The 27740-nt window shown below is 54.6% G+C and overlaps 1 protein-coding gene across 2 annotated transcripts; it reads left to right on the plus strand.

Moving 5' to 3' along the window:
• Positions 1–665: 665 nt before the first annotated feature.
• LOC125135410 (myosin-6) lies at positions 666–27448 on the plus strand. Of its 2 annotated transcripts, XM_047795540.1 has the most exons (38): positions 666–749; positions 1070–1282; positions 2759–2902; positions 3150–3306; positions 3403–3430; positions 3696–3807; positions 4101–4193; positions 5102–5165; positions 5428–5526; positions 5965–6068; positions 6154–6292; positions 7915–8183; positions 8419–8589; positions 9992–10301; positions 11624–11694; positions 11977–12064; positions 12154–12271; positions 12390–12513; positions 12796–12932; positions 14153–14408; positions 14554–14796; positions 14940–15116; positions 15404–15549; positions 15795–15885; positions 18443–18832; positions 19184–19310; positions 19400–19518; positions 19845–20041; positions 20572–20755; positions 20920–21085; positions 21230–21354; positions 22497–22805; positions 23027–23230; positions 24835–24960; positions 25044–25319; positions 26670–26765; positions 26879–27013; positions 27374–27448. In XM_047795540.1, the coding sequence occupies exons 2-38, from the start codon at positions 1082–1084 to the stop codon at positions 27395–27397; spliced, it is 5820 nt and encodes a 1939-aa protein (XP_047651496.1). In that variant the 5' UTR covers positions 666–749; positions 1070–1081; the 3' UTR covers positions 27398–27448. The 2 variants fall into 2 exon arrangements, with proteins under 2 accessions (XP_047651496.1, XP_047651497.1); XM_047795541.1 differs by lacking the exon at positions 666–749 and having other exon boundaries at positions 1057–1282.
• Positions 27449–27740: the final 292 nt, after the last annotated feature.

Raw genomic sequence — 27740 nt, forward strand, 5'->3', positions numbered from 1 at the left:
AGGAGCTGAGGGGGGAGGGAGGGGGGGGTCCCTCCGGAAGGACTCCAAATTTAGGCAGGGGGTGGGGGCAGCAGGATATAAAGAAACGGCCTCCAAGGACAGACTGACACTCCTCTGAACCAGGTAAGACAGGGCTTGGGGTGGGGGCTCTGCAGCCAGCCCTCAGAGCCCCCAGCCTGAGGGAATGGGGTACAGGCCAGTCGGAGACCCAAGGGTTCTACAAGAACTGACTGCTCCAACCCTGGGGACTTCCCACTGACAGAAGGGAGGCTCCAAGGGGGAAACCAGGAAGCTCTTTTCCTCTTTTCTGCATCCCTTTCCCCGTCCTCTCCTGCTTTCTGTAGCCTCCAAGCGCTTTCTCCATCTTTCTCCCTCTTCAATAACCCTCTTTGTCCAGGCTTATTTTTCTCTCTTGGAATCTGTCACTTCTTGTCACTATCATACTCTTTGTCCGTCTCTCCCCCTGCCCTTCTTTCCTGGCTGTGTGTTCTAATCTCCTCACCTCTCTCCGTTTCCAACTTGGATTTCACACCCCACTCCTCACTTTTCCTCACTCTGCATCCTTTCTTTCCTGCCTCTCATACTCCCCCCATCTCACCTCCCATCTCCCATTTCTGTCTTGCTCAGTGGCTCTCAGGGTTGAGCCTGGAGCCTCAGGCTTATTTCTCCTTGTCTGTTCTCTGCCTGCTATCCCGCAGTGACTCCACCCATGGTCCAGTCTGCAGGATTCTCTGTGAAGAGATAACCAGGTGAGAGCCACGCCAACGTTCTCTTGGGAGCCAGGCTGCTGGACTAGGGGCCCCCATCTCTCTCTGAGCACCTCCCTTTGGCAAACTGTAGCCAATTCCGCCTCACATAGACTTTCCCCCAGACTCTCCTTCGGTGTCACATCAGAGGGCAAGGGAAGCAGAACCGAGTTGGGGAGGGCTGGACCCAAGCCAGGTGCTTCTCAGTTAAGGAGGTGAGAGTGATAGGACCCAGGTGGTGGGGGGCTGGGCAGGGAGTAGAGCTGCAGAGGGCAAGGGCAGTGCCACCCACTGAGGCCCAGGCCTTCCTCTCTGGGCCACAGAGGAGCGACAAGATGACTGATGCCCAGATGGCTGATTTTGGGGCAGCAGCCCAATACCTCCGCAAGTCAGAGAAGGAGCGTCTGGAAGCACAGACCCGGCCTTTTGACATCCGCACGGAGTGCTTCGTGCCTGACGACAAGGAGGAGTTCGTCAAGGCCAAGATCCTCTCCAGGGAGGGAGGCAAGGTCACTGCTGAGACAGAGAATGGCAAGGTGAGTGGGGCACGGGGCGGGGGGGGGGGCAGGGTGTGTGTGTATGCAGGGATGGAGCCACTTGCACTGGGAGCTGAGGGGCCTGAAGAAGAGCCAAAGCCAGTGGGGGTGCAAGATGAGCCCCTCTTGAGAAGCCCAGCATCTGAGTGAGAACCCTGAACTTTCGCATCAGATCTGAGCAGGTGTAACAAGGTACCACCCCAGGGATGCATGCCCCTTACCAGAGAGGATCCTGGGGGCAAATTTTGATTGGTTCCCTCTTCAGAGGGGTGTTAAAGACATAAAGGGCACAGACACAGCATCCCTTCTCGAACCTGTATCCTTCTCCTCTGTGCCTCAGTTTCCTGCATGGACCAACTCTCCCCAGTCTTCCCCAAAGATCAAACTCTCAGACCCAGGAACATAAAGAGCAGGAACCCTTGAGCTGAACACCAATCCTTGGCTGGCGACTGGCACTCAGGAGTCCACAGTCCCTGGTCCCTCACACCAGCCATGAGGACTGCACCTGGTCAGCAGCAGCTGCTGAGAACTGTGTGCCTCGCAGATGCAGACACACAGGCTAACTGTTGCATCCCAGAGAGGCGTGCAATCACAGGCCGTAACCCGCTGAAGGCTTTGACCCTGAACCCAGCTCTGCCACTAGCAGCCACCATGCTGGCGATTCATTTAATTATTTGATCCACAGCTTCCTCTACTGTAAAAAATGCTGGAATACTTACTCATAGGATCTCATAACATCAGGGAATGGCAAACTGACCGGTGGTGATCAAACCATTTCACAGTGACCAATGAAGAGTGTAGAGTAGATGGGTGAGATGTTTTTCCGGTAGCATCGAGGTTTGCCCGAAGGAACTGATGCCCTCGAGCACTGCCCCCAGGGAATCAGGGTAAGGTGTGGGTGCACAGATCAGAGAGTGGCCAGCCTCTCTTGAGTTTGCTCCTAGACACTCGAAGCAGGGACTGCACATGATGCCCATGGGCACAGGATCTGGGGAACTGCAAGACATAGGAACTCAGAGTTCCCATCGTGGCTCAGTGGTTAATGAATCCAACTAGGAACCATGAGGTTGCGGGTTCGATCCCTGGCTTCGCTCAGTGGGTTAAGCAACTGGCATTGCTATGAACTGTGGTGTAGGTCGCAGACGAGGCTCAGATCCCACATTGCTGTGGCGTAGGCCAGTGGCTACAGCTCTAATTAAACTTCTTCCTGGGAACCTCCATACGCCGTGGGTGTGGCCCTAGAAAATCCAAAAAAAAAAAAAAGACACAGGAATTCTAGGACTGTCCCTAGGATGGGAGAGACAGTGGGCAGGTAAATTACCTGGCATCTTGGGGAGTTCTGGGCTAAGGAGAGACGAGCTGGGGGAGCAAGTCTGGGTAACACCTGCATTCTGGGAGGAGCTAAGTGGATGAGGCTGGCAGGGTCCCGGTGGAAGTGTGGCCACCCCCTGTCCTTCTGCCCATGTGCCCTCCCAGACGGTGACCGTGAAGGAGGATCAGGTGCTGCAGCAGAACCCGCCCAAGTTTGACAAGATCGAGGACATGGCCATGCTGACCTTCCTGCACGAGCCTGCAGTGCTTTTCAACCTCAAGGAGCGCTATGCGGCCTGGATGATCTATGTGAGTGTGTCCTGCACACAGCAGGCAGCCTGTCCTGCACAGAGTCCAAAGTAGGCCAGGTCACTCTCTCGAGGAGAGGGGGTCAGAATCCTCCCAAGGGGCCAGGATCCCTCTGCCCTCTCATTTCTGGTCAGCTGCAGGAAGAAAGGAGCCAGCTGGGGTGACCAGGGACTCCTCTGACTTCCACCACTGCCCATCCTGGGCTCTCCACTCCAACTTCTCCTGACTGCCTGGTCTCCTGCTTCAGACCTACTCAGGCCTCTTCTGTGTCACCGTCAACCCCTACAAGTGGCTGCCGGTGTACAACGCCGAGGTGGTGGCCGCCTACCGGGGCAAGAAGAGGAGTGAGGCACCACCCCACATCTTCTCCATCTCTGACAACGCCTACCAGTACATGCTGACAGGTGGGCTGGCAGCCCTGACCTGCGTCCTCTCACCCCACACCCATGGACCTGGGCCCTCAGCCCTGACTCCGTTGCCTCTCCTCTTTTCTCTTCCAGATCGGGAGAACCAGTCCATCCTCATCACGTGAGTGAGCACCATCCACCCCTAGAGGGGCCTGGCGGGGAGTCCTAGGCTGATTTCTGGGATTGTGGGGGTGGGAGGAAAGGTTCAAGACTGTAATTGCAAGGAGCTGGCCTCTCCAAAGAGGCCACAGTGACCTGCAGTGATGGGCAGATTCTGCAGGGAGCTGGGCCCTGGTGGAGATTAGATGGATGGACTGAGGGAGGAGGGTGTGGTGCAGAGCTCCGAATGGGGAATCTGGGTTCTGACGGATCCCTGTTGCCCCCAGGGGAGAATCCGGGGCAGGGAAGACTGTGAACACTAAACGTGTCATCCAGTACTTTGCCAGCATCGCGGCCATAGGTGATCGTGGCAAGAAGGACAATGTCAATGCAAACAAGGTAGAGGGTGGGCCACAGGCTCTACAGAAGGGGCCTGGGGGGTCAGGCTGACCAGGTGACCCCTAACCTGCCCTGGGGAACAGTGCGGACAGCGCCCTGAGCCCAGTACTCAAGACCTTCCCGGTGGGAGACATATACTCTGAGGTCCAAATATGCCCTGTGGAGCCACAGACCCACCAGCAGCCCATCCAATCCCACCCCCATCCCCAGCCCAGAGCCGTGCCCCTCCCCCTCCCCAGCACAGCCTGGAGGTGAACTGGAGATGAAGCCCCATGGCTCTGCTCCCTTCACAGGGCACCCTGGAGGACCAGATCATTCAGGCCAACCCCGCCCTGGAGGCCTTTGGCAACGCCAAGACCGTCAGGAACGACAACTCCTCCCGCTTCGTGAGTGCAGCTGACCACTGCCAACTGGCCTTGTCCAGCCTTAACCAAAAAGAAAGCGGGGGGGGGGTGCAGTTTTGCCAACAGTCTCCACCCATGTTTGGTTCTGGGATATCAATTAGCGTGCACACACTCTAAACCCTTCCCACTCAGTGTGGCCCCTGAATTCTGGCAATACAAGAAAAGAGGTGCATGCACAGCCATTACAGCTGCTCCAGAGCCAAGTAATGAGACCGATTTGGGTCACATTCTAGATTTTCCAAAGCTCTTCCACATTGGAAGTGGGAAGAAAGCAGAGGCAGGAGTTTCCGCTATGGTGCAGCAGAAACAAAACCGACTAGTATCCATGAGGATGTGAGTTTGATCCCTGGCTTCGCTGAGTGGGTCAGGGATCCTGCATTGCTGTGGCTGTGGCATAGGCCGGCAGCTGTAGCTCTGATTTGACCTCTAGCCTGGGAACTTCCACATGCTGTAGGTGCAGCCCTAAAAAGCGGAAAAAAAAAAAGAGAGAGAGAGAGAGAGAACATGGGCATTGGAGGCAATTCCTCAGCTTTCTACCCACCCAGCAAGTCTCCACACCTCTGTGAGCCCCAGCTCCTTCATCTGTGAGAGAGAAGTAATACTATCTACCTTGTAGGTTATTGGGAGGATTACATGAGATCACATCAGAGGTACAGACAAAAAGCATTCTACCTGTGTTCACTCCCGTGCTGTTGTTTCTGCGCGGAGATCCCTGGGTGATACGTGGGGATGGGCATCCTTTTCCCTGTTTCACTGATACGAACCTGGGACCCCAAAGAGGTCATGTACATTTCCAGAACAAGCAGGGCACTGTGCATTGGGTTGCGGTCCAGCATCTCCATCTGTCTTTTCCAGCCAGCTCCCTCACTCTTTGCCCCATCCACCCCCAGGGGAAATTCATCAGGATCCACTTTGGAGCCACTGGAAAGTTGGCTTCTGCGGACATAGAGACCTGTGAGTACAAAGGGAGCCCTGCCCCCACCCTCATCCCCTCCATCTCTGCCTTCTTTCCCCGCCGGGCACCCCATCTCAACATTTCCCCTCCATCTTCTGTCTCTGTCTCTATTTGCCTCACGGCTTTAGAATTCTTTTTCCTTTAAACCGTGTCCTTCTTCTGACACTCTCCACTTGAAGTCTTTTTCCCCAGACCTCCACCCTTTTGCTGGCTCGCCTCTCTTTCCCTCCTAACCCTCCTTCTTCCCTTTCCTCACTTCAGATCTCCTGGAGAAGTCCCGGGTGATCTTCCAGCTGAAGGCTGAGAGGAACTACCACATTTTCTACCAGATCCTGTCCAACAAGAAGCCAGAGCTGCTGGGTGAGCCTGGCCGGATGCCTCCCCAGCCCCTGGCACCCTTCTAAAGCCCACTGGTGCAGGGCTGATCCCTCTCCCCACCCATAACCTCCCCCAGCCCTGCTCGCCCCTTTCTCCCTCCATCTGCCCACTGCCTTTCTCTTCCTCCCCCACTTTGGACTTGCCTGCATCAACTCTTGCCTCCCTTTCCACCTTTCCTTATCCTGTTCCTCCTCTTCCTAGATTTTTCTCCTTCTCTGTATTTGCCGCCCCTTCTCCCACCTGTCATTCTCCCACCATCCTCCCTGTCTGGGTCCCTGCCGCCCACTTTTCCTTTTCTTCTGGATCCTCCCCTGGGTACTTGCTGACTGTCCTCCTATCTGCTCCCGTTCCTTTCCCTTCTCTCCACCTCTCCCCCACACCGTGCCCCCTGGTCCCCTGCCCTGTCCCTCGCCTGGACAGACATGCTGCTGGTCACCAACAACCCCTACGACTACGCCTTCGTGTCTCAGGGGGAGGTGTCCGTGGCCTCCATCGACGATTCCGAGGAGCTCGTGGCCACGGATGTGAGTGCGGGGTCAGTGGGAGGGCTCCAGGGGCTCCTGGGCCACCCTTCCCGCCACCCACTCTGCCTCTCTCGCCCTGCCGCAGAGCGCCTTTGACGTTCTGGGCTTTACTTCTGAGGAGAAAGCCGGCGTCTACAAGCTGACGGGCGCCATCATGCACTACGGCAACATGAAGTTCAAGCAGAAGCAGCGGGAGGAGCAGGCCGAGCCTGACGGCACGGAAGGTGCGAGAGCCCGAGGGAAGGCGCTCGGAAGGCCTGAGGTGCTGGGTGTCTGCCCGTCATGCAGAGACGGACGCCTGGGAGCACGGTCTCCCTGGCTGCGGCCAAAATCGGTGCCTTTCCACGATTCTTAACGAGCTAAGTTCAAAACCGCGACCCTAGCGCGCCGGTGGAGAAAGTGGGAGGAACCGGAAGTAGGAGTCGCGGCGGTCGGAAGGCGGGGCGTCTTCCCAGGGGCGGGCTCGGCCCCACCCCCTCCCCACCCACCGCGGACTCTAGGCTTTCTTCTAGTTAGAACCCAGCCAGAGGCCACCCTTCATCCCAGACAGGCTGGCTCCCAGAGGAACTGAGGCTTGTGGGTGAGTGAGGACAGGGACATGGCAGGAGTCGGAAGACAGGGAGGCGCCTCTGGGTCCCACCAGCTTCTCCACCCTAGCAGCGTGGAACAGAACTGGAGAGATTTCCTCCTGTGCCCAAGACTCCTCCAAGCCAAGGAAAGCACAGACCTGAGCTCTGCACATCCCCGTCACTAGTGCAATGTGTAAGGGAGGGAGACCCAGCCCTCGGGTGAGCCCCTCGCAGACTCCAGGCCATGCTCTGTTTGGGAGGCAGGAGGCCAGGGCTCATGACACAGCTCAGGACGTTGGCTCAGGACGTTGGCATGTCACCCACATCACTGGGCCTGTTTCCTCCTCGGTGAAATGGAGTGATAGTCCTTCCCAGCTCCCTCTGGGGGAAGTTGTAAAGGTGTGAACAGGGCCGGACAGATGCCCAAAAACATTCCTCTTGGCCTACCTTCAAGGACCCCGTCTCTGTGTCTTCCCAGAGCAAATATCAACCCTGAGTTTCACAAGAGCATGTCGCCAGTTATCACAAAACTCTTGAAATTAAACCAAACAAATTCCCTTTAAATAGAGATCGTATGTTGGAAGGCACATTTAGGAGAGCTGGGTGTAGGGGGTGGTGAACAACATGCTGTTAGGAACCTTGATTTCCCAGCCAGTCAAGTTGATTGACGTATGGATTCAGAGTAGAGCATGCCCAGTCTTGGGCTGGATCCTGGGATTGGGGACAAAGGAGGCAGGGAGCAGAGGACATCTCCTTCATCAGCCATGGTCCCAGGGACACACCACACAGGAGATGTAAAGATGGAGGGGAGGGGTTGTGTGGTGGGAGGTTGGGGGTGATGGAGGGGCCTGGGCTCCAGCCTGACTCAGGCACACACTGGCTATGTCACCATAGCAAGCCTTGTTCTCTTCAGGCCTCAATTTGCAACTTTTTTTTTTTTGTCTTTTTGTCTTTTTAAGGCCCCACCGGAGGCATATGGAGGTTCTGAGGCTAGGGGTCCAGTCAGAGCTGTAGCTGCTGGCCTACAGCACAGCCACAGCAACGACAGATCCTAGCTGTGTCTACGACCTACACCACAGCTCACGGCAATGCCAGATCCTTAACCCACAGAGCGAGGCCTGGGATCGAACCCACAATCTCATGGTTCCTTGTCAGATTCGTTTCCGCTGCGCCACAACAGGAACTCCAATTTGCAATGCTTTAATGAGGGGTAGGACCTGATGGCCCTGGGCAGGGAAGGTGGGTCTGTTCAAAGTGCTTGCTTACTTCTCCACCAGATGCTGACAAATCCGCCTACCTCATGGGGCTGAACTCAGCTGATCTACTCAAGGGCTTGTGCCACCCTCGGGTGAAGGTGGGCAACGAATACGTCACCAAGGGGCAGAATGTCCAGCAGGTGTACTACTCCATCGGGGCCTTGGCCAAGGCCGTGTATGAGAAGATGTTCAACTGGATGGTGACACGGATCAATGCCACCCTGGAGACCAAGCAGCCACGCCAGTACTTCATAGGGGTCCTGGACATCGCTGGCTTTGAGATCTTCGATGTGAGTTGGGAACCCTGGGGGCGGGAGAGCAACAACCTGCTCATTCACACAGGCAGCCACTGCTGGCCAAGCTGGCTACAGGCCAGGCAGGGAGGGCAGAGGCTCAGCAGTGATGCAGATGGTCGGTCGTGTGTCTTCAGGGGAGGGAGCAGCCACTCCCCTTGCTGGGCTAGAGGCAGCCCTGGGCTGACCCCATGGGCCACCTGACCCGCCCCCTCCCCTCCCTGCCCCGCAGTTCAACAGCTTTGAGCAGCTCTGCATCAACTTCACCAACGAGAAGCTGCAGCAGTTCTTCAACCACCACATGTTCGTGCTGGAGCAGGAGGAGTACAAGAAGGAGGGCATCGAGTGGGAGTTCATTGACTTTGGCATGGACCTGCAGGCCTGCATCGACCTCATCGAGAAGGTGCTACCTCAGCCCCTGCGCCAGGGTCCTCTTCCCCTGCCGTCCCAGACAAAGTGGCAGCCCCATCTCTTCTACATCTGGGAAGCTAGTCCTCAGCATCCCAAGCCTCCCTCCAGGCCCCACTTCCACCCACTGTGAGGTCATGGGTATACACAGGTCCAGCCCTTCCTTCTCTCCCCAACACCTAAGACCTTGTCCTGAGTGGTGGTGACCTCCCAGGGTCTTAAGAGGGGGACGTAGTGAAGGAGAGGACTCCTGGCCCCTCTGATACCCCGTGAAAAGCATCATTCTGGAAGGAACCTAGGCTGAAACTAGACATGTTCGCCTCCCATCCTCTCCCTATTGACTGAGGATAAGATGATCTTCAGCCCCTCCCAGTGCTCACTTGCTCTCACCATGCCTTTGGGCTCTTCTGATGGTGGCCAGAGTTGGTGGTAACCGACCTTGTCCCAGCCCAGCCATGGCCACTCAGAAAATAGTGGCTTCCCCACAAGCTTTGTATGGTTTTCAGGATGCTCTCTTCCAGAGGCCTAAGAGTCCCCTGAAATTGTATAGAAAACGTGTGTGTGTGTGTGTGTGTGTGTGTGTGTGTGCGCCTTTTTCTGGGAGGGAGTCTTTATTTTTTGTTTTTATATTTTAGGGCCACACCTGCAGCATATGGAGGTTCCCAGGCTAGGGGTCGAATCGGAGCTACAGCTGCCGGCCTACATGACAGTTGACAGCAATGCCAGATCTGAGCCGAATCTGTGACCAACACCACAGCTCACGGCAATGCCAGATCTTTGACCCACTGAGCGAGGCCAGGGATTGAACCCACAACCTCATGGTTCCCAGTCGGATTCATTTCCACTGTGCCACGACAGGAACTCCTGGGGAGGGAGTCTTTGGATTCATCAAACTCTCAGGAGGATTCCTGTCCCAAGAAAAGGCAGGAACCACCACACTTTCTGAAGTGCAGGACATGGGGCAGAACCTGGATCCCTCTAACCATCCCTTGAAGGATTGGCACCTGTCATATAGACGGGTCTGGCCTGCCCTGCAGTCTGGCACCCCTGACACATCTTTCCTGGCCCTCATCCCACTCCAGGGCAGGGAGCCATCCAGGAAGGGGCTGTGCTGTGAGCTCTGACGGACCCCCAGGTGGGAGGGGGACGGGGAGTATAGGGCTCTTTTCTGGGTCCAGTGGGGCAGAAAGAGGTTACATAGGCCAGATCTGAATGTATTTGGTTTTAGATTAACTCCAGGAATATTGGCTTCCTTTACTGGGACAAGAGGTACCAGCACACAGCTTCTGTGGCCTGCCAGCTACACTGGGCTGCAGGCTCTCCTCTGTCAGGTGGGAGACCCTGCAAGCCTGGGCCTGCACTCAGTAACACTCTCTCTCTCCCCTCCCTGCCCCCAGCCCATGGGCATCATGTCCATCCTGGAAGAGGAGTGCATGTTCCCCAAGGCCACCGACATGACCTTCAAGGCCAAGCTGTATGACAACCACCTGGGCAAGTCCAACAACTTCCAGAAGCCACGCAACATCAAGGGGAAGCCGGAAGCGCATTTCTCCCTGATCCACTATGCTGGCACCGTGGACTACAACATCATAGGTTGGCTGGAGAAGAACAAAGACCCGCTCAATGAGACAGTGGTGGGCTTGTACCAGAAGTCCTCCCTCAAGCTCATGGCCACACTCTTCTCCTCGTATGCCTCTGCTGATGTGGGTAAGAAGGTAGCCTGCACAGGGGCAGAGCAGTTCTAAAGTATAAGGGGCCAGGGGCCTGCCGCTTCAATGTACACGACCCCAAAGGCAGGAGGGAGCCTATGAGCCACGTACAGTGGGGTCAGAAGATCCCACAGCAGCCCTCTGTGCCCCCTTCTGTGGAAGTGCCATCTTCTACACTTTGTGTTATGGATGTCAGTGTACACGCTGTGTGTCTCCTCAAGACTGTGAGCAAACAAAGATCAGAGAGGGTGGCACAGGCATCACTGCAGCAGGCCTGGCATAGAGTGGTGCCTGCAGGAGGCTGCAGGAACTGTGAAGGAGATCACTGCCTATACGGTAGAACATATGTACAGTACACATGTATACACACATACCGTGTGACATATATAGTGGCCTCCAGTTGAAAGAAGGAAGAGAAAGCGTATAGACTGAAACGAGGAAGATAAAGTATGAGAAGAAAAGTAGAAAGTGGGAAGATGTTAACATGGAGCGTGGGGTAGAAGAGGCTGGGAGGAAACCACTGATCCTACTGCAATGCCTACTATGTGCCAGGCACTGGGAGGCACCCTACACTCTTGATCTCTCCTAATCTTTTTCACATCATTTGAAGCTAGTTGCTCTCCTCCTCATGGGAAACTGAGCCTCAGAGAATAACTTGCCCAGGAGTTCCCGTTGTGGCTCAGCAGTTTAAGAACCCAACGTAGCATCTGTGAGGATGCAGGTTCAATCCCTCGCCTCACTCAGTGGGTTAAGGATCCAACGTTGCTGCAAGCTGCAGTGTTGGTCACAGATGTGGCTCGGATCCTGTGTTGCTGTGGCTGTGGCATGGGCCTGCAGCTGCAGCTCTGATTTGACCCCTAGCCAGGGAACTTCCATATGCCACAGGTGTGACCATGCAAAGAAAAAATAATAATAAAAGAAAAAAAAAATAACTTGCCCGAAGCCACACAGCTGGTGAGCAGCAGAGCTGTGCCCCTGCCCAAGGGCTCCTCTGGGTTGTTTTGTTTTGTTTTTCTTGTCTTTTTGCCTTTTCTAGGGCCACTCCCATGGCATGTGGAGGTTCCCAGGCTAGGGGTCTAATCAGAGCTGTAGCCACCGGCCTACACCAGAGCCACAGCAGTGCCAGATCCGAGCCACGACTGCTACCTACACCACAGCTCCCAGCAATGCTAGATCCTTAACCAACTGAGCAAGGCCAGGGATTGAACCCACGACCTCATGGTTCCCAGTCGGATTTGTTAACCGCTGGGCCATGACGGGAACTCCAAAGGGCCCTTCTATTTTCAAGCTCTTGTTCATCATTCTTTCTTTTGTTATTAGGGGACAGCAGTAAAGGCAAAGGAGGCAAGAAAAAGGGTTCATCATTTCAGACAGTGTCAGCCCTCCACCGGGTAAGAAGGGCCCAGAGATGCCAAGAAATATGTGGTGGGAAGGCCCAGCCCAGAGTATTTTGTCTGCTCCACCCTAACCTGATGCTCTGAGTGTGGGGAGGAAAGAAGCTAGAGTTATGTGGTTGTTTGGGGATATAAATTCCACACAAGCCTGAACTAACATCAGAAATTATGTGTCAGATCCCTGTCCCTTGGAGGGTTCTCGTGACAGGTCATCTGGGGCCCAGGGACCAAATGGATGGGCCCTGTGTCTCCTGACCTCCAAATCTCATCCACCCCCAGGAGAATCTGAACAAGTTGATGACCAACCTGAGGACCACCCACCCTCACTTTGTGCGCTGCATCATCCCCAATGAACGGAAGGCTCCCGGTGAGCGATGCAAAGGGTCCAGTCTAGACAGGGCACGGGGCATCCACGTGCCCTGAGGCTGACCCTCTCTCTCTCCTCTCCTGCCATAGGGGTGATGGACAACCCCCTGGTCATGCACCAGCTGCGCTGCAACGGCGTGCTGGAGGGCATCCGCATCTGCAGAAAGGGCTTCCCCAACCGCATCCTCTACGGGGACTTCCGGCAGAGGTGGGTCCTGGGGCGCCCCTGGGGCTCAGGGAACAGGGGGAACTTGGGTGGCCTTGGATTCTGTGGGCAGAGCAGACCAATGCAGAACTTGGGTGAATCCAGGCACCTTCCTCCCCAGGTATCGCATCCTGAACCCAGCGGCCATCCCCGAGGGCCAGTTCATTGACAGCAGGAAAGGAACAGAGAAGCTGCTAGGCTCCCTGGACATTGACCACAACCAGTACAAGTTTGGCCACACCAAGGTGACTCTAGAACCCCTTAGGGTGGAGTTCAAGATGTGTGGCTGGCTGGGTTGAGTGGAGCAGCTGGGAGTTCAAAAGGTAGACCCCGAATTCCTGGCTTCCTATTCAGCCAAAGGGCTGGAAGCAGAGTTCCTGTCTTATTTTTCACATTTTACTCCCAGGTCTAGAATGCACAGGTAATGGGGTCCCAGAAAGTCCAACCAGAGTCTCCCACCCTCTCCCTCAGCCCTGGTTACCCTTCTCTGAGGCTGTGGCCCCCTTGTTTCTACCCCTTACCCCCAGGTATTCTTCAAGGCGGGGCTGCTGGGGCTGCTGGAGGAGATGCGGGATGAGAGGCTGAGCCGCATCCTCACCCGCATCCAGGCACAAGCCCGGGGTCAGCTCATGCGCATTGAGTTCAAGAAGATCTTGGAGCGCAGGTGAGGCTGGAGGGAAAAAGAAAGGCGCTCCCAAGAGACAAAAGAGGCAGGCGAGCAGAACCCACTGGTATGGGTCAGAAGACCTGAATTCAAGTTCTGACACTTACTAGCCGGTCTGGGCAAGTGACTTTAGCACTCTGTGTCTCATTCTGAATTCTTTCAAAAAAGAAAATTCCCCATAGGGGAAATTAAGAGATACCATTTTAAGAGTTCCCCTTGGAGCTCATCAGGTTAAGAACCCAACTAGTATCCATGAGGATGTGGCTTTGATCCCTGGCCTCCCTCAGTGGTTACGGATCTGGCGTTGCCACAAGCTGCAGTATAGGTCACAGATGCAGCTTGGATTCCCCCGCTTGCTGTGGCTGTGGTGTAGGCCAGCAGCTGTAGCTCTGGTTTGACCCTAGCCTGGGAACTTCCATATGCCACAGGTGTGGTCCTAAAAAGAAAAAAAGAGAGAGATAACATTTTAAAACACTAGACTGACCAAAATCGATTAGTCAGACCTCCTGCTACGGATGAGTAAATTCATGCAATCTCTTTAGAAAACAATTTGTCGTTTTCTTTTTGAGCAATTACATACTTTTCCGTTCCACTCCTGAGTGCATTCGCACAGAAAGTCCTGCCCTGAAGGCAATGATCTAACTTTTGTTGGGTTTTTTTGGCCACACCCACAGCATGTGGAAGTTCCTGGGTCAGGGATCAGACCTGTGCCACAGCACCTACCAAAGCTGTTGCAGTGACAACACCAGATCCTTAACCTACTGCTCCATAAGGGAACTCCATCGTTCTAGTTCTTATCTTGGTGATGAGTTCATGGACAGTCATTTTGTTTCATGCTTCATAACTTACACATGTATTATAGATATTCCTAAATGGAAAACATCATATTTTAGTATATTTGAGGTTCTTATAAGATTAAAAACACTGGACACAGTAGACAGTTTACAAGTGGTAGCTTCCATAGCTAGTAATGTCCCAGTAATGAAGGTATAAATGGCCCTGTCATTGAATCGATCAATTAATAAATGTTTATGGAGCAACTCCATGTTCAGTGTGGTAATGTTGGGGTGGGGGTGCATGTCAAGGCGACAAGACAAGGCTCCTGCCCACAGGTACCTACAAACTTGCCTAGATGGGCTGGGAGCTGAGTGAAGTTGGTCGCATGATTGGGAAGTGCTCTTTCTCAATGCCCATTCCTGCCTCCATGTTTCTTTGCCCAGGGACGCCCTGCTGGTAATTCAGTGGAACATTCGGGCCTTCATGGGGGTCAAGAACTGGCCCTGGATGAAGCTCTACTTCAAGATCAAGCCGCTGCTGAAGAGCGCAGAGACAGAGAAGGAGATGGCCACCATGAAGGAGGAGTTTGGGCGCCTCAAAGAGACGCTGGAGAAATCAGAGGCCCGCCGCAAGGAGCTGGAGGAGAAGATGGTGTCCCTGCTGCAGGAGAAGAACGACCTGCAGCTCCAAGTGCAGGCGGTGAGGCCATGTCTCCTCTCCTGCCCCTGGATTAGAGCCCACCTCATCACCAGGGACAAGATGTCTTGGAGCTCCAGCTCTCTTTAAGACCCCAGGTCTCTCTTCTCTTTCATCACCAGCTCTCCTCTCTGTCCTCTACTCCCAGGAACAAGACAACCTCAACGATGCAGAGGAGCGCTGCGACCAGCTGATCAAGAACAAGATCCAGTTGGAGGCCAAGGTGAAGGAGATGACCGAGAGGCTGGAGGACGAGGAGGAGATGAACGCTGAGCTCACGGCCAAGAAGCGCAAGCTGGAAGATGAGTGCTCTGAGCTCAAGAAGGACATTGATGACCTGGAGCTGACGCTGGCCAAGGTGGAGAAGGAGAAGCATGCCACAGAGAACAAGGTGAGGGCAGCTCTCTCTGGCTCCAGACCAAGACGCCTCAGGGTTCCTTAGTGTGGTTCTGGTCTTTGGCACTGGAGGTCTCCACAGATGTTTCCAAGTTGGTGAGCTTTGACCTTAAAGGGGTTGGGGCCCTTGGTCGGCAGGTGAAGAACTTGACAGAGGAGATGGCTGGACTGGATGAGATCATCGCCAAGCTGACCAAGGAGAAGAAAGCTCTGCAAGAGGCCCACCAGCAGGCCCTGGATGACCTTCAGGCCGAGGAGGACAAGGTCAACACCCTGACCAAGTCTAAGGTCAAGCTGGAGCAACAGGTGGATGACGTGAGTAGTAATTACCACACTCCATCTCTCTCAGGTCAGAATTTTTACAGGCAACACCTATGGCCAAGGGGTTCCTGATCCCTAGAACTAAATTCCATGACTTCTGGGGCCCTTTGTTCTCTGCAGTTCCTTACTAGGCTGGGTCTCTGAATCCTTTGTGCCTGCAGGGATTTCTCTGCTTGTCTAACTACCAGTCTCATTGGACTTCAAGTTTTGAAGGGAGCAGAAGTGGATGCATCATGGATCTCAGGTTTTCTACACTCTGTTCATTCTCTTCTCTTCACCAGCTGGAGGGGTCCCTGGAACAGGAGAAGAAGGTGCGCATGGACCTGGAGCGAGCAAAGCGGAAACTGGAGGGTGACCTGAAGTTGACCCAGGAGAGCATCATGGACCTGGAGAACGACAAGCTGCAGCTGGAAGAGAAGCTGAAGAAGTAGGAGCCTGTGGCAGCCAGGAGAGGCTACTGGGGGTGTCTGGACTGAGGGTTAGAGCTTAGGGTGCTGCACTGCCTGTGGCCAAGGGTGCCCTGGGCACAGTGGGAACAAGGAGGTCAATCACAGACCTTCCCCGCCCTCAACCTCAGGGCCAGGAGGAGGGGACTGGCCCTGGCACGCCGAGGCAGGAGGAGAGGTCAGGTGCAGAGGAAGGAAAACCACCTGTCACCCCCTTCTCCTTCAGGAAGGAGTTTGAGATCAATCAGCAGAACAGTAAGATAGAGGATGAGCAGGCACTGGCTCTTCAGCTGCAGAAGAAACTGAAGGAAAACCAGGTGAAGTTTTTCGGGGTTTAGCCAACTGGGAGCTCAAAGTGCCGAAGCAGCTGAGGCTGCAGGATCTGCTAAGGGTTCTAGACAGTTCCAGACAGTATCTAGAACTCCACGCCACCTGAAGAACCCCCCTCCCCCCTCCTGAGTTAACGGCACTTGGGAACAGCAGCCCTCTCCCATTAGAGCAATGATGCCTTATTTCAGCAAGGCTGTTTCGTGTGAGGGTGGGGGTGGGGGGAGGGGATCATACCTACTAAAAGGAATTCTCTTGCTGAGCTGTGCTTTGCCTTGTGGGTTTTCTACAATTGCTAGCTTTCAGTTCTCCTCCAACCCTTCCTTCTCATCATGGGGGTGAGAAAGGCCTTCACAGACCACCTTCCCCTGGGGAGCTCTGTTCTTACTCTTCCCAGGTACTCACCCCAGTCACTAACTCAGGCTGAATTCCCGTGATATGGAGTTAACTCCCGTAGTCTTGAGCTAGCCACTTCCCTTCCTGAGCCTCAGATTCTCTTCTCATCTGTAAAATGGGACTCATGACCCTTGCCTTGCAGAGGACCAGAGGAGATATTGTACAGGAATCCACTCTGTCAAACAGGAGGCGCTATATGTATGTCATTTCAATACAGCTCAGGTTAGAGAAGTCATTCAGCCACTAGCAAGATGTTCTTTTGTCTTCCTCTGCAGGAGGAGATTAAATTAACTGCCAGAGTCTCTCTTGCCTGTAATGCACCCTGAATTTTAATGTGCTTTTAGCCTCCTGTTTGTCAAAAGAGCCCTGGAAGCGAGGAAGACAGGAACTCGTATCCCCATTCTATAGCTGCAGAAGCTGCATGGCCATGACTGGACACGGTGACTCCAAGGGCAGCAGGGACTCAGCTATTTGTCCTCTCATTTTCATTTTTTTTAGGGCTGCAGCATATGGAAGTTCAATCGGAGCTGCAGCTGCTGGCCTATGTCACAGCCACAGCAATGCCAGATCCTTCACCCGCTGAGCGGGGCCAGGGATCAAATTCACGTCCTCATGGATACTAGTCGGGTTCGTTACTGCTGAGCCACAATGGGAACTCCTGTCCTCTCATTTTCTGATGAGGCCACAGCTTGTGGAGAGAGAGGACCCCCTCGGCACTCCGGGCCGATGACCCAGGCTGCAAGTAACACAGGAACACGATTCCATTCCTCTGGGGGCAGCTTAGGAGATGACCTGCCTTCAGTGATGCTCTTCCCTCCTGTCTTCTTGGGGTGCCCATTCTGGGTTTCGGCCAGAATATTAGGATAGCCCCAGGTTCTTCTACCCTGGTTTTGGGCAACTTCTTTGACTCTTGGACCCGGAACAACAGTGTTGTTATCCTCACTAGGTCTTGGCAGCGGGCTGCGGCTCCTCCTTCTTCCTGCCCAGGCTCTGGCACTCAGACCCCTCTTCTCCATCCTGGGAACAGAGGCATGGTGGCCCTCTCTCTCCTGCTCCCAGGACCCCCCCCCCCAACACACACACACATTCCGTCAACACCATCCACAACCACAGATGAAGGGATCCCACCAACCCTCCCCTTTGCTCCTGGCTAGTCAGACAACAGATCAAAATGGTAGATGGGACATTCTCCCAACTTAGTCAAGGCCAAGGCTAAGGCCAGAAAAATGAGGCAGGGGCATGATATAGAGGAGCCACCCTGCTAGCACTCACCTGGCCTGGAAGGGAACAATGAAGCTGGAACCTAGCCCTGGATAAATAAAATAAGACCTGGAGAGTGAGGTCTTGGTTCATTAGACTTTGTGGTTAACTCAGAAGATAACAAAAGTTTTTTTTAATTACTTTAAGGCATCTTGTTGCAAATGTTTGTAATATACAAGCATCCACTTTCCTGCCTTATCATTAGCAGAGCAGAGTTTAGCAAATCAGTGGAACCTTTGAGATTCAGGATCTCACATGATTTCAGGATCCCTCACTGAACACAGATTCTAAGAATCGCAGATGCTCAGACTGGGTCTGAGATGCCCCCAGGAAATGCCTGAAGACTTGGCTTCAACCCAGTTCTTATTGCTGGTCTGTGCTTTATAGGATATCTGGCGGCCTCCCTGGCCTCTGCTCACTAGAAGCCAGTAGCAACACCCCCTCCCCAAGTCACAACAATTAAAAAATATCTCTAGAGTTCCCATTGTGCCTCAGTGGTAACGAACTGTATCCATGGACTAATATCCATGAAGATGCGGGTTCGATCCCTGGCTGCACTCAGAGGGTTAAGGATCCAGTGTTGCCATGAGCCGTGGTGTAGGTTGCAGACACAGTTCAGATCTGGCGTGGCTGTGGCTGCGGTGGAGTTCCAATTTGACCCTAGCTTGGGAACTTCCACATGCCATGGGTGTGGCCCTAAAAAAAGACCAAAAAAAAAAAAAATGTCTCCAGACCTTGTCAACTGTCCTTTGGGGCACAGAATGTCCCCTGGTGAGAACTACTGCTCTGTAGAACTTGGATGCTTGGGTCAGAAGCCTTCTAGAGCCCTGGGAAGGGGGTTCCAATGGAGGGGTCTGGGCGGCGGGTCTGAGCCCCCTGTGTCCGGCCCAGGCACGCATCGAGGAGCTGGAGGAGGAGCTGGAGGCCGAGCGCACCGCCAGGGCCAAGGTGGAGAAGCTGCGCTCAGACCTGTCCCGGGAGCTGGAGGAGATCAGCGAGCGGCTGGAGGAGGCTGGAGGGGCCACGTCCGTGCAGATCGAGATGAACAAGAAGCGAGAGGCTGAGTTCCAGAAGATGAGGCGGGACCTGGAGGAGGCCACGCTGCAGCACGAGGCCACGGCGGCTGCCTTGCGCAAGAAGCACGCTGACAGTGTGGCCGAGCTGGGTGAGCAGATCGACAACCTGCAGCGAGTGAAGCAGAAGCTGGAGAAGGAGAAGAGCGAGTTCAAGCTGGAGCTGGACGATGTCACCTCCAACATGGAGCAGATCATCAAGGCCAAGGTGGGCTGTGCTCTGCTCTCCCTGCCCTCTTGTCCCTCACAGCCTCACAGGCACCTTCCTTCCACTTCCTCTCCCTGCTGTCGCTCTTATTCTCACCCCCTTCACCACTCTCTGGTCTCTCTCTCCCTTGCACCCTCCCTGCCCTCCACCTGTGTCTCCATCTTCATCACCTCTCCCTTCTTTAATTCATGCACCCTCTTCAGACTGTGCCTCTCCAGTCCTGCCCCATTTCAACCTCCCCACCCCTTGCCCCTTCTGTGCTCTCCCCAACTTGGCCCTCCCTCCCTTCCTTCCACCGGTGGACCCAGCCCCTCCCACATCCACCTCTCCTGTGTCCCTTACTGCCTGAAGGCAAACCTGGAGAAGATGTCCCGGACGCTGGAGGACCAGGCCAACGAGTACCGGGCGAAGCTAGAAGAGGCCCAGCGCTCTCTCAATGACTTCTCCACCCAGCGAGCCAAGCTGCAGACTGAGAATGGTGGGTGCCCCTAACCAGTGCTGCACCTGCCCCAGGGTAGGGCATCAGGCCCCTTTCCATGGCTTACAAACCCTCGTTCCCACCTCCAGGTGAGCTGTCCCGGCAACTGGAGGAAAAGGAGGCGCTGATCTCCCAGCTGACCCGAGGGAAGCTCTCCTACACCCAGCAGCTGGAGGACCTCAAGAGGCAGCTGGAGGAGGAGGGCAAGGTGAGGCCTGGCTAAGGGGCCACCAATCTCAAGGCCAAAAATGGAGCCTAGAGACTGCAAAGAGCCCTCTGGAATGGAAAGACCCCCAGGCCAGGTTCTTCTATGCTTCAGCTAAGCCACAATCACCAATGCTTCCTTTCTCATGTGTGAGGGGTGGGCAAACTGGGAAGCTACCCCAAGACATTGCGATTTCACACCAGCCCTCACCCTGAAGGAGGCTGGGGCTCTGCTGAAGTTCCCAGACATGAAAAGGATCTGGAGGAGGGGGAAGGCATTCCCTCCTACCCTCCCAGGGCTGAGCCCACCCCCTGTGCCCCCTCTCCCAGGCAAAGAACGCCCTGGCCCATGCGCTGCAGTCGGCCCGGCACGACTGCGACCTGCTTCGGGAACAGTATGAGGAGGAGACAGAGGCCAAGGCCGAGCTGCAGCGTGTGCTGTCCAAGGCCAACTCAGAAGTGGCCCAGTGGAGGACCAAATACGAGACGGACGCCATCCAGAGGACCGAGGAGCTGGAGGAGGCCAAGTGAGTCCCCGCGGCACCCCCAACCCTGACTCTAAGAGAGGAAGGAGCAACAAATAGCACCTGGGTGGGGACAGACAGAGTGGGCACGGAAGAGAGACTTGAGGTGGGAAAACTGTGGTGGGCAACAGAGGAGCGTGAAAGAGAGCCTGGATCCTGCACTCTGAGTGAACCCTGGCTGGCCCTGACTCACTTCCTGTGACGGGCGAGCTTTTGGCCCGGGTTATACCTGATGCTCACGTATAAGACGAGCAAAAAGCTTGTTGGTCAGAGGAGCTACCGCCGATCAGCCTGGGTGGGGAGGGCTGGGGGCTCCCACACAGATGCCACTGCTGGTAGTGGGGAGACTCTGCTCTAGGCACTCACAGCCTTGGCTCCCTGGAGGGTTCCATGGCCTGAAGGGCTGCTCAGTGTTCCAGAAAGCTACAAGGAAGGACTGAGTCCTCCTCATCTGGCAGTTAAGGGAGGCGGTGGTCCCACGCCCTGCTGTTCCCAAGTAGAGTCACACATACACACCCAACTGCCCTGGGCAGGAAGAAGCTGGCCCAGCGGCTGCAGGACGCCGAGGAGGCCGTCGAGGCCGTCAACGCCAAGTGCTCCTCGCTGGAGAAGACCAAGCACCGGCTGCAGAACGAGATCGAGGACCTGATGGTGGACGTGGAGCGCTCCAATGCGGCCGCCGCCGCCCTCGACAAGAAGCAGAGGAACTTCGACAAGGTGGGCCCAGGCTGGGGGCCCCGGCCAGGGGGCAGGGCAGGCGGGCGGCAGTCGGGAACGTCCCCCTCAGAGGCAGAGCCTGAGCCCAGGAGAGGGGCCAGGGCGCCCCTGGACGGCGAGGCCGGGGCCGGGGCTGCGCAGTGAGCCGCGTCGCGTCTCTGCAGATCCTGGCCGAGTGGAAGCAGAAGTACGAGGAGTCACAGTCGGAGCTGGAGTCCTCGCAGAAGGAGGCACGCTCACTCAGCACCGAGCTCTTCAAGCTCAAGAACGCCTATGAGGAGTCTCTGGAGCACCTGGAGACCTTCAAGCGGGAGAACAAGAACCTGCAGGGTGCGGGGCGGGAGACCCAGAAGGGGCGGGGGTTGGGGGGGGCGGTGTCGGCAAGGGGCGCCACCCAGCGGCTCCTAGAGACGTGCACCCCCCCCACCGTGGGCCCAGGGCAGCCCCCAGCTGAGCGGCCCTCCTCTCCCACAGAGGAGATCTCCGACCTGACTGAGCAGCTGGGTTCCAGTGGAAAGACCATCCATGAGCTGGAGAAGGTCCGCAAGCAGCTGGAGGCAGAGAAGCTGGAGCTGCAGTCGGCCCTGGAGGAGGCTGAGGTAAGGGCCTGGCTCTGCCTGAACCACTGCCTGGGACCTTCTCCTACCCCCCCTCTCCACCCCCATGATCCTGTCTCTGACTCCCCACTCTCCCTCAACTGGGGGTGACACTGACCCAAGACAAAAGATATTAGCTCATTATTCATACATAATCCAATGTCATCTACCCACTTCCATGACTAACCTCCAAAGCCAAGGTCTACATAAGGGAAATGCCACAACCTAATCATAAGCCATAGGTTTTGTTTCCCACCGGGTTTATAAAGTTGAAACCGGGCCATCTAACAACTCCCCAGACAGGGATGGGAGCATGGGCTCCAGAATCAAACAGACCTGAGTTTGAAATTTGGCTTCAGGACCTCTACTGTGACATTGGACAAATTCCTTAACCTCTCTGTACCTCAGTTTTCTCATCTGTGAAATGGCATGACCTGTACCTACCTCATGAGATATTTTACACATAACTATTATGAAGATTCAACAAGGTAACACACTTAAGCACTTAATATATATTATCTGTTGTAACTGTTCATTTTTAAGAGGCTTGTGATAGCCCTGAAATTTAGGGCTTCTAACATTTTTCACTACAGAGTGAGGGACCTGGGACACAGAGAAAAGTTTGTTGATATAAAAAATCCTTTCCTTTTCTATGATTTTTTTTTTTTTTTTTTTTTTTTGCTTTTTAGGGTCTCACCCATGGCATATGGAGGTTCCCAGGCTAGGGGTTGAGTTGGAACTACAGCTGCCAGCCTACACCACAGCCACAGCAACTGCGGATCCTTAACCCATTGAGCAAGGCCAGGGATCGAACCTGCAACCTCATGGTTCCTAGTCAGATTTGTTTCCACTGTGCCACAATGGGAACTCCTCCATGATATTTTAGGTAGGTCAGGATCATGCAATGTTGGTGCTGGAGGGTCTTGGCAATCATGAGGTCAAAACAATTACCTTGACAGAAGAAGCCCAAGAATATCCAGTACTTCCTCCCCCAGAGCACCTGAGTGGCCTGAGATGCAGGTCTCACCCTGCCATCTCTTTCCAGCTCTCCCTCTCCAGGCTGACACCTTGCATCTTCTCAGCCTCCCTCCCCTCATGCCCAGAGTCCTGACTCCCTCACACCTTCTCTCCCTATGCTCCTCCAGGCCTCCCTAGAGCATGAAGAGGGCAAGATCCTCCGGGCCCAGCTAGAGTTCAACCAGATCAAGGCAGAAATTGAGCGGAAGCTAGTGGAAAAGGATGAGGAGATGGAGCAGGCCAAACGCAACCACCTGCGGGTGGTGGACTCGCTGCAGACCTCCCTGGATGCAGAGACACGCAGCCGCAATGAGGCCCTGCGGGTGAAGAAGAAGATGGAGGGCGACCTCAACGAGATGGAGATCCAGCTCAGCCACGCCAATCGCATGGCCGCCGAGGCCCAGAAGCAAGTCAAGAGCCTGCAGAGCTTGCTGAAGGTACACGGAGAGTCTTGGAAGCAGGAAGTCCCCTCACCCAGAGTGGGGCAGTGGCCAAGTTGGGTAGTGGTGTCCCATCACAGCTCCTGATCCCTCCTGCCCCTGGGCCACTGCAGACTCCCCCCCCCCCCCCGCCAAGACCCCTCCTAGCCGCCACCGTGGGCTCTCCCGGGCATCCAGAGGCCAGCTCCCTCTCACACGCCCACTCTCGTGATGTGCAGGACACCCAGATCCAGCTGGATGACGCGGTTCGTGCCAATGATGACCTGAAGGAGAATATTGCCATCGTGGAGCGGCGCAACAACCTGCTGCAGGCCGAGCTGGAGGAGCTGCGGGCCGTGGTGGAGCAGACAGAGAGGTCCCGGAAGCTGGCTGAGCAGGAGCTGATTGAGACCAGCGAGCGGGTGCAGCTGCTGCACTCCCAGGTGAGAAGGTCGGGGGAACCTACCAAGTGGCAGAGCTGGGACATGCAGTGATGTTCTGAACCAGATGCCCTGAGTAAGCATTTGTCCAACCAGGATCATAAGTTATTCATCTCTTGGGCCAATTCACATCTTTTTTTTTTTTTTTTTGGTCTTTTTGCCATTTCTTGGGCTGCTCCCACGGCATATGGAGGTTCCCAGGCTAGGGGTATAATCGGAGCTGTAGCTGCCAGCCTACACCAGAGCCATAGCAACGTGGGATCTGAGCCTCACCTGCAACCACAGCTCACAGCAACGCCGGATCGTTAACCCACTGAGCAGGGGCAGGGACCGAACCCGCAACCTCATGGTTCCTCGTCGGATTCGTTAACCACTGCGCCACAACAGGAACTCCACATCTGTTAATCATGGTTGTGGAACCACTGCCTTGAGAAGGAGATCTACACTTACAAGTTAAGAGAGTCATGGTTGATTGGTGATGCCTGCCAAAGTCACAGATCTGGGAGTCATGGAATGCATGTTGTTACATGATAGTCTAGATCAAGAAGACAGCCTCAGCTTGCACTTAAAAATGGGACTTTGGGGGAGTTCCCATTTTGGCTCAGTGGTAACAAACCTGACTAGTGTCCATGAAGATGAAGTTTCGATCCCTGGCCTCACTCGGTGGGTTAAGGATCTGGCGTTGCTGTGAGCTGTGGTGTAGGTCGTAGATGAGGCTTGGATCCTTCATTGCTATGGCTGTGGCATAGACCAGCAGCTGCAGCTTCAATTTTACCCCTAGCCTAGGAACTTCCATACGCCACAGGTGTGGCCCTAAAAAGAAAAAACAAACAAGCAGACTTTCAAAGTTTAAAGAAAGCAAAACTGCATCTATTTGTAAACCAATTCTCCACAGCACCCCATTTTTCTGCAGTCCCATAACACAGCTATACACAGCAGTGGGGTTTTGTGTCCATCTTACTCCTGTGGAGTTGTGCTCCATCGTCTAGTAAGTATAGGGATGACATCACCCACTGACCTGGTCCTCTTTTCCTTAGCCTACTATACTACTTCTGTAACTATAATCACTTTTAGGATATTGTCTTGGTTTAAAAAGTTGTTCTCAGGAGTTCCTGTCGTGACTCAGGGATTAACGAACCCGACTAGTATCCACAAGGATGCGGGTTCCATCCCTGACCTCACTCCATGGGTTAAGGATCCGGCATTGCTGTGGCTCTGGTGTAGGCTGGCAGCTATAGCTCTGATTGGACCCCTAATCTGGCAACTTCCATATGCTGCAGGTGTGGCCCTAAGACAAAAAGACCAAAAAAAAAAAGTTGTTCTCATTTTTCTTGGGATGTTTTCCCACTCCTGCATAGACATGTTACTAAAGAGCTCGGGAGTAGAACTAAGACCCTTTCCTGCTTGAAGTCTCCCTTCAGAGCTGAGTCATTTTAGACATAACATTTAGAACATATCTATTTCCATAGGTAAAGAGAAAGCAAATGCAACACAAGGACAATACAAAAATATGGAAGACATATTTTCAAAAGATGATCGGTTCTAATTTTCTCTGGATAAAGGTAGAGAATCAGGTGACAATTTGAGTTTTCTCTACTCATATCTAGAACACTAGCCTCATCAACCAGAAGAAGAAGATGGAGTCGGATCTGACGCAGCTCCAGTCAGAAGTGGAGGAGGCAGTGCAGGAGTGCAGGAACGCCGAGGAGAAGGCCAAGAAGGCCATCACGGATGTGAGTCCCCCCACCCCAGACTGTCTGCTCCAAGCCAGGGTCCCCTTGAGCTGGAAGACTCAGACCCTGTGTCCCGTGCACAGGCCGCCATGATGGCGGAGGAGCTGAAGAAGGAGCAGGACACCAGCGCGCACCTGGAGCGCATGAAGAAGAACATGGAGCAGACCATCAAGGACCTGCAGCACCGGCTGGACGAGGCCGAGCAGATCGCCCTCAAGGGCGGCAAGAAGCAGCTGCAGAAGCTGGAGGCCCGGGTGCGGGAGCTGGAGAATGAGCTGGAGGCCGAGCAGAAGCGCAACGCGGAGTCGGTCAAGGGCATGAGGAAGAGTGAGCGTCGCATCAAGGAGCTCACCTACCAGGTGCGGGCATGGGGGCCACGCTGGGACCGGGCCCTCAGGAGTGGATGTGAAAGCGTGTCCCTCAGTCCACCTCCTGATCCTCGAGGGCCCCACACACAGCCACCTTCCAGGAAGGCCACCCTCCTGCCCTGGCTCGAGCCCAGGAATTTTTCTAGTGATGGAAAATTTACTTCTACTTCCTGAAAGCTCTTTGAACCAGCATTTCCCCAGTTTTTGGTTTTTTTTTAATAACCTGAAGTGCTACCGTGAAGGCTTTAGGACAGTCCAAAGAAACTCCATCAGCAGGGACATTGTGTGGCATTTTAGAAATAAAAGTCAGGGAGCTCCCACTGTGGCTCAATGGATTAAGAACCCAGAATAGTCTTCTTGAGGATGCAGGTTTGATCTCTGGCCTCGTTCAGTGGGTTAAGGATCCGGTGTTGCCACAATGGGAGCAGATATGGCTCAGATCTGGCATTGCTGTGGCTGTGATGTAGGCCAGCCACTACAGCTCCGATTTGACCACTAGCCTGGGAACCTCCATATGCTGCAGGTGTGGCCCTAAAAAGAAAGAAAAGTAAAGGATGGGAGAAGATTTTGATCTTCCATGGAACTTGTGGGACAATAGATAGAAGGCCTTAGAGGGAAAAAGAAAATCCCAGAATGTTCTAAGACCTCCATCTGCATAGCTCAGAGCTTTTGCCTTTGATCTATGATTTTCACAGTGTGCCTGGGCAGGAAGGACAGAGAAAGGGGGTACTGGTCCATTTGACAGCTGGATATAAGAGGCACAGGAAAGAGATACAGATGTAGAACCACAGGTATACTGTGGACATGAGTGGAAATGGTGCCCTAGCACATACCAATTAGGAATGATCAGGTGACATTGGAACCACTGATCCTGGTGCCCAAAACCTGGCCCAGGATCAAAATATTAGAATAATGGGCTGTGATGAACTAAAATGGTCTGGATTAAGATAATCCCTTCTTTCTGCATTCCTCATTGGCCTTTCTGGTCACTGTAGAATCACTGCCCAGGAGCACCTATGGAGCTTCAGGTTGGAGCTGGAACAGCCCAACTGTCTCCATATTATCAGATGAAGAAATTGTGTTTGGTTCTGAGCCCCTTCTTGCATTTCCAGCTTTGGGGCCACAGCCCTCCTTGCTTTTTAGGTCTGAACTGAGGACCTTGCCATGGCCCTTTGACCTATAAGTAGCATCAGAGATGAAATCTCCCCACCACCTCTTTGACCTGCTCATTTGAGGGAGGGGCAGCTAAGGCATCGGGAGAAGAAGGGGTGATGAGGGAGGGAAAGATGGTTGCTTGTGGTCCTCACCCCAAACTGGCTTCTCCCGCCCATCTGCCCCCAGACGGAAGAGGACAGGAAGAACCTGCTGCGGCTACAGGACCTGGTAGACAAGCTACAGCTGAAGGTCAAGGCCTATAAGCGCCAGGCCGAGGAGGCGGTGAGTGACCCTGTGGGGCCTGGGCCTGGAGAGGCAGGTAGCTGGTCTCCAGGATGGGAGGCTAAGAACCCCTGGCCCCTCTCCCTCATCCTGCCACCCCCGAACCCCCACAGGAGGAACAGGCCAACACCAACCTGTCCAAGTTCCGCAAGGTGCAGCACGAGCTGGATGAGGCGGAGGAGCGGGCGGACATCGCCGAGTCCCAGGTCAACAAGCTTCGGGCCAAGAGCCGTGACATTGGCGCCAAGGTGGGTCCCTCCCCAGACTCCGCTACTCACCCCCATAGCAGCGCATGCCCCAGGACATCAGCGCCCCTCAGAATGGGCACCCCTCGCCTTGTGTTTGGATAGCCCTGAGGGCCCTGCAGCCCCCACACCTGAGAATCCCCCCACCTGCTCAGAGGAGCCCCCTACGGACTGGTACCTCCTTAGCAAGCCCAGGCCCACCCCTCAAACCACAAGGACCCCTAGATGGGACCCCAAGATCCCTGAGGCCTGAACCTCTCCCCCTAAGGGGATCTCCCTCGGGCCCCTGAAAGCCCTGGAGATTCCTCCCCAAATTTTATCCCTCTTGCCAGCTGCCCCCTCACACCTTTTATTCTTTCTCAGCAAAAAATGCACGATGAGGAGTGACTGCCTGTGGAACCTCGCTCTCACTGACCTATAATAAACATGAGCGCCAGACTCTGCCTGAGCCCCTGTTCTTCCTGCTGGCCAGCCAGGAGCTGTCCTGGCCTCCTGGGGGGGAGGTCGGCCCCACCCCATGTCAGAGCCAGGGGAGCCAAGACCCCCCACAGCTACAGAGGAGGAAACTGAGGCCCAGAGAGGTGATGTGTCCTCTCCCTGATGCAGTAGAGCCGGGAGTCCCGGTTCTGCTCAGTCAACCATACAAGGGACAAAAGGGAGAAATTTCAAAAGTGGAGAGAACAGGGAGTTCCCATTGTGGTGCAGCAGAAATGAATCCAACTAGGAACCA

Source organism: Phacochoerus africanus, chromosome 9 (assembly GCF_016906955.1).
Source record: "Phacochoerus africanus isolate WHEZ1 chromosome 9, ROS_Pafr_v1, whole genome shotgun sequence".
Classification (NCBI taxonomy): Eukaryota; Metazoa; Chordata; class Mammalia; order Artiodactyla; family Suidae; genus Phacochoerus; species Phacochoerus africanus.